The sequence below is a fragment of the Mandrillus leucophaeus genome, unplaced genomic scaffold (genome assembly GCF_000951045.1).
Source record: "Mandrillus leucophaeus isolate KB7577 unplaced genomic scaffold, Mleu.le_1.0 Scaffold321, whole genome shotgun sequence".
NCBI lineage: Eukaryota > Metazoa > Chordata > Mammalia > Primates > Cercopithecidae > Mandrillus > Mandrillus leucophaeus.
In genome coordinates, this window is record NW_012103377.1 from 963,529 (window position 1) to 970,144 (window position 6,616).

Here is a 6,616-nt window from a genome sequence, read left to right on the forward strand (position 1 = left end):
CCAATTAAATCAGAACAATTAAAATCAGAATCTCTGTGGGACATTTTTTTTTTTTTTTAAAAAAAGCTTCCCCAGCAATTCTATTGTCAGTGAGTTGTAAATCACTGCTCAACAGAACCTCTTATGAAGCAAAAACATAAAGAAAAATAAGCCGGGCACAGTGGCTCACGCCTGTAATCTCAGCATTGTGGAAGGCAGAGGTGGACAGATCACCTGAGGTCAGGAGTTCAAGACCAGCCTTGGCAACATGGTGAAATCCCATCTCCACTAAAAATACAAAAATTAGCCGGGTATGGTGACACGTGCCTGTAATCTCAGCTACATGGGAGGCTGAAGCACGAGAATCACTTGAACCAGGGAGGCAGAGGCTGCAGTGAGCAAAGATCGTGCCATTGTACTCTAGCCTAGGTGACAGAGTGAGCCTCTGTCTCAAAAAAAAAAAAAAAAAGGAAAAGTACACGAAGTATAGGGACATGGGGAATAAGTTAAAAATCAAAAGGACTCACTCGCTGCTTTCTAACATCTTTTACTTCTTGACCTTTCGAAACATCCAAAAATTAGTAATATAATCTGTGTCACAATCTTAACAGTTAAGAAAAACCATAAAATGAAGGCCTAGAAAGATCTTTGTTACTCATCTAGAATTATTTGGTATAACAGTATTTTCCAATGGAGGAAGACTATTGGATTTCAGGCATAAAACAATGCAGAAAAAAATCTCAAGGCATCACAGGGAGAGGGAGATAACTTCTGACTCTGGTTTCCTGTGTTTCAGGCCAGGAAGAGCAAGGGGAGAAAAATATCTGTCCATGGGAACAAGTAATCATGCTTTAAAGGACAATTTCATTCGAACCCATTCATTTCCTTTTCATGCAAAATTTCAAAGATAAAGCAACATAAAATATGGGGCCAAAGAAAAGAGAGAAGGTCTTTAAGGAGAATTTGTGCCTTTAAGTTTTTACTGGTACAACAGTCCTTCAGCCTGGAGGTACTCAAAGACGAATCATGAAAAAGAAGAAAAAACTTTATTTCAAGCAGGTTCAGTGATATATGTGTGTACTACAGCAAAGGCTGGTTGTGGCAAAGTTTCATTTCAAACTGTATGATGTGGGCTGGGCAAGGTGGCTCACGCCTGTAACCCCAGCACTTTGTGAGGCCGAGGTGGGCTGATCACCCTGAGGTCAGGAGAGACTGGCCTGGCCAACATGCCGAAACCCCGTCTCTACTAATAATACAAAAATTAGCTAGGTGTGGTGGCGCGCACCTGTAATCTCAGCTCCTCGGGAGGCTGAGGCAGGAGAATCCCTTGAACCCAGGAGGTGGAGGTTGCGGATCACGCCACTGCACTCCAGCCTGGGTGACAGAGCCAGACTCAAAAACAAAAGAAAATAAAACAAACAAAAAAACCAAAACTGTATGATGTATAATTTTGACATTATGTGGGAACGCTTGACTTCTGCCAAAATGTAGATTCAATCCAATATTATGCCAATTTTTATATTCACTGTAGTCCCTAAATTTTCATAACCAAAAAAAAAAAGAGAATAACCTTACAGTTACCTACTAAGGTAACGAACTGTGAAATCAATTCCCCAATATTGCTTTGAAAATAAACCCCTTGGTTGTTAAGAGAAATTCCAACTTCCAACTCCATCCGAATGTATTATTTAACCGGTATTCTTCAGTCATCATCTACTGTTGGCTTGATTGTCACTCCTCTTCTTATCTGACCCCAACCAATTAAACTGCAAAATGAAAACAAAAGAAATCATAAATCTTACATCCATTTCACTCTCATTACCACACAATCGTATGATAAATTTTACCTGCTTATCTTCTGAATTCAAATTTGTTCCCAAAGCCTGCTCCTCCATAAAGAAAGCCTACATTATATTCTTAGATTCTTTTTTATTCTTGCTTTTTTGTTTTTGTGGTTTTTTTTGAGACAGTCACTCTGTCACCCAGTCTGGAGTACGGTGGTGCGATTTCGGCTCACTGCAACCTCCGGCTCCCGGGTTCAAACAGTTCTCGTGCCTCAGCCTCCCGAGCAGCTGGGATTACAGGCATGCGCCACCATGCCCGGCTAATTTTTTGGTATTTTTAGTAGAGATGGAGTTTCACTATGTTGGCCAGGCTAGTCTCAAACTCCTGGCCTCAAGTGATCCGCCCACCTCAGCCTCACAAAGTGCTGGGCTTACAGGCATGAGCCATCGTGCCCGGCCTGAAAGTTTATTGTTTAAATCTATTTTAAAATACACTGGAAGTCGTATGTCTGCAATAGCAAAAAAATATATAATCACAAAAGAGAGTAAAATCAAAAGGGCATAAACCACCACAAATAATTATTTACTTAAGAGACAACAAAAATTTAACTTTCTAAATTACAGGGCAATAATTCAGATAAATCTCCTGGACAAGTGATGAGACCATCATGGGCACAGTAGCATGGAAGCCTTAACAAAGGAAACAGGGCTGGGCGGGGTGGCTCATGTCTATAATCCCAACACTTTAAGAGGCTGAGGTGGGAGGATGGCTTGAGGCCAGGAGTTTGAGATCATGCTGGGCAACACAGTGAGACGTGTCTACACGAGACAGTGAGAAGTGTCTACAAAAAACAAAAAAAATCAGCTGGTCATGGTGGTGTGAGCCTATAGTCCTAGCTACTTAGACACTGAGGCTGCAGTGAGCTATGATCAAGCCACTAAACTCCAGCCTGGTCAACAGAGAGACCCTGCCTCTAAAAAATATAAAATAAATAATTAAGGAAGTAGATAGTGGGCAGGGGTGATCTGAATAATTATGGGGACAGTCAGGGCACAAAATAGTCTAATTTAGAGGGTTTATATAAGACAATGCAGAAGGAAAGGTTAAATGGGTTGAAGCAGGTTTCTAGAAAAGTCCCAAATATCAAAAAGTAGTGAGAAGCCTCTAGAAATTATTAAACACAGCATGATGAAAATGTTTTAAGAAAACTAATTTTGACCAAGCTCTTAAGTAATAAAGAGGCAAACTAGGGGTCTTTCACACTAACTGTGAAGTGTAAAGTGATGGTGGTATGGACTGTGATGATGTGACAAGGAATGTAAAGCAAGGGGCAAATTCAATAACTAACCTGGAAAGAGCAAAAAGTCAGGAGCCAAAAATGTGTGTATGCTTCCTGGGTCTATGCTCTCAAAAGACCTAGAAGCAATAGCACCCTAGGAGCAATGAGCACACCTGAACACTCAGCTTTCCATTTCTAAGAGAAATGGCCAGTTCTAAAACTGGAACAGAGAAGGTACAAGACGAGTCTGGAAGATACTGTGCCAGAAAATAAGGAAATGTTCCAAAAAAAGAAGAGGTTGGGCATGGTGGCTCACGCCTGTAATCCTAGCACTTTGGGAGGCCAAGGAAGGCGGATCACCTGAGGTCAGGGGTTCGAGACCAGGCTGGCCAATGTGGTGAAACCCCATCTCTACTGAAAATACAAAAATTAACTGGGCACGGTGGCACGTGCCTGTAGTCCCAGCTACCTGGGAGGCTGAGGCAGGAGAATCGCTTGAACCTGGAAGACAGAGGCTGCAGTGAGCTCAGATCACGCCACTGCACTCCAGCCTGGCGACAGAGCGAGACTCCGTCTCAAAAAAAAAAAAAAAAAAAGGAAAAAAAAATGATGAATACATGTCAAAAGGACATAAGAGCCAGCCTGAAGGACCTCCACTGGCCAAACGTTGAAAAATGCACATGAAAATAAAGGAAGACAGTGATGGATCATAACATGTTGGATAAAATGGGACTCCATGAGTCCATATTATAACTAGATAGGGAAATAAATAACGGCAAAGAAAGAACGCCAAATGATAAATGTGGGGTGGTAGAGTTGAGGGAGGATACTGTGACCTGTAGAGGTGCTATGATTTTGTAATCATTATAGTCAAGTTCGATTCAGGCAAGAATCATCAGTGGATGCTACATCCAGGGGTGTGGGATTCGATAAGCAGCAGGCTATTCGTATTGGCTGAAAAGATCTCCCTACAGATTGCTTACTAGTTGCAAGGGTAGAGAGTAACTACACAGTAGAGAGGCTGGACAACATCTTGACTACATAGTCAAAACTAACCTTAATAAAGAGGAGCAGTCAGATATCATGTGCCTCTAGCTGTGATTCCTGAGAAGGAGACTTCACAGTGTATTTAACTTAAGAACCTGAATCTAATGTTACACTTCCGAACCATAAGAAAAACCCAAATTGAGGAATATTCTATAAAGTAACTAGCTTGTATTCTTCAGAACTGTTAATGTCAATTAAGACAAAGGCTGAAAAAGCTCCAGATTAAATATCAAAGAGACATAAAATTAAATGCAATGCATGATTTTAAACAGGAGGAACATAAAGTACGTTATTGGGATAAGTAATAAAACTGAAACATGCACTGTAGATTTCAGTATTTTGCCAATGTTAAATTTCTAAGTGCTTATATAAGAGTATCCTTTTTTGATGGGAAATATACACTGAAGTATTAAGAGATCAAGAAGCATAACATATATAGCCTACCCTCAAATGGTTCAGGAAAAAACTTACATTTGTAAATAAATCTGTATGTGTATTTGTCAATCTAGGAAAAGGCTATAGAGGAGTTTTCTGTAAAATTCTTGCAATTTTTCTATTAAGTGTGAAATGATTTCCAAAGTCAATGACAATAGAAATACTGAACCCAAATTCATTCGGTTTTGCATAGGTTGTGTCTAACAGGCAGAGAAGCCAATCACAGTATTTGGACTAAAATATGGGACTACAGTCAAAGTTGTAGTTTTTTCTGAGACGGAGTCTCGCTCTGTCGCCCAGGCTGGAGTGCAGTGGTGCCATCTCGGCTCACCTCACTGCAAGCTCCGCCTCCCAGGTTCACGCCATTCTCCTGCCTCAGCCTCCCGAGTAGCTGGGACTACAGGCGCCCGCCACCACGCCCGGCTAATTTTTTGTATTTTTTAGTAGAGACAGGGTTTCACCGTGTTAGCCAGGATGGTCTTGATCTCCTGACCTCATGATCCGCCCGCCTTGGCCTCCCAAAGTGCTGGGATTACAGGCGTGAGCCACCGCACCCGGCCGAAGTATAGTTTTCAAAGTCATCCAAATAAATAGTTGAGACTGAAAGCCACAGTAACTGTTGTCCTCAAGGAAGAATGTGCTTTTTTTTTCTGTACAACAAGACTGCGTCTTTTTTTAATTAGACAGTGGCAAAGACTAACAAACTTACCGCCAGTGTTTTTCAACTCTTCGGCTAAGGGCAATTTTTTCTCCTACCTCTGTGCACACTGGATTGGTCAAAACAATTTTACCCAAATCGGCCTTGACAGCACTAACTCTCCCTCCTGTCGACAGGGATCCTATGTTCACCATGAGCACTTCATTCTTAGACAGCTTTTGAACCTAGAAAAATAAATTAGGGAAAAATAAATCCCAAAATCAAGAAAATGCTTTCCAAATATAAGTAAGAATTTACCAAATACTATGGGAAATACGTCAATCATAAAAGAAAAAAAATTCTATATAAATTTTATTGTAAAGGAATTTGAACTATATACAGTCTAAAGACAGCAAAAGGAAGGTTTATTTGGCACCCACTGAACTTACACAAGATCCACCTGTACAAAATAAGGTAGGAACCATACCAAAGAACCTCTTAAAATTCTGAAGCAGTTACCTAGTACAAACGAGGTACAAAATTTCCCAAAGTGGGGAATGGGGAGGACTATGGCTATATAAGAGTTAACATGGGCCAGGCGCAGTGGCACACGCCTGTAATCCCAGCACTTTGGTTGGGAGGCTGAGGAGAGCAGATCACTTGGGGTGGGGGGAGAGGTATGATTGCTTATTTTCCTAAATCTTTGCCAACACTAGGTGTCAGCAATTTCCCATCTCTGCCAACCTAATCTGGGACATTTTTTAATAATCATGAAGCTGGGCACAGTGGATCACACCTGTAATCCCAGCACTTTGGAAGGCTGGGGTGGGCAGATTGCTTAAGCCCAGGAGTTGGGAGATCAGCCTGGGTAACACGGCAAAACTCCGTCTCTACAAAAAATACAAAATTAGCCAGACGTGGTGGCCCGCACCTGTAGTCCCATCTACTCAGGAGGTTAAGGTGGGAGGATGGCTTGAGCTGGGAGATCGAGGCTGCTGTGAGTCAAGATCGCACCACTGCACTCCAGCCTGGGCAACAGAGCAAGACTCTCAAAATAAACAACAAAAAAATCATATCGATTTTAGGAATATCATGTCTTTGTCATAAATGGCAAATACTTTTCCCTGTTTTTTAAGTTTCTTTCTTAAACTGACTGCCATATAGTTCTCAATTTTGGCCGGATGCAGTGGCACATGCCTGTAATCCCAGCACTTTGGAAGGCCGATGCGGGTGGATCACTTGAGGTCAGGAGGTCAAGATCAGCCTGGCTAACATATAGTGAAACCCCATCACTACTAAAAAATACAAAAATTAGTTGGGCGTGCTGGTGCATGCCTATAGTCCCATATACTTGGGAAACCGAGGCAGGTGAATCGCTTGAACCCAGGAGGCGGAGGTTGCCATGAGCTGAGATCGTGCCACTGCACTCCAGCCTGGGCAACAGAGCAAGACTC

At 41.8% G+C, this 6,616-nt stretch overlaps 1 protein-coding gene across 1 annotated transcript in view; it reads right to left on the minus strand.

The window, feature by feature from the left end:
- Nucleotides 1-510: 510 nt before the first annotated feature.
- EIF2S3 (eukaryotic translation initiation factor 2, subunit 3 gamma, 52kDa) overlaps nt 511-6,616 on the minus strand; it is a 28,208-nt gene continuing 22,102 nt past the window's right edge. Inside the window, exons 11-12 of the mRNA XM_011988035.1 lie at nt 5,235-5,407; nt 511-1,745 (exon numbers count right to left, since the gene is read on the minus strand). Of these exons, the coding sequence (XP_011843425.1) occupies nt 1,682-1,745; nt 5,235-5,407 (237 nt within the window). The 3' untranslated portion in view covers nt 511-1,681. The remainder of the gene's footprint in view (nt 1,746-5,234; nt 5,408-6,616) is intronic.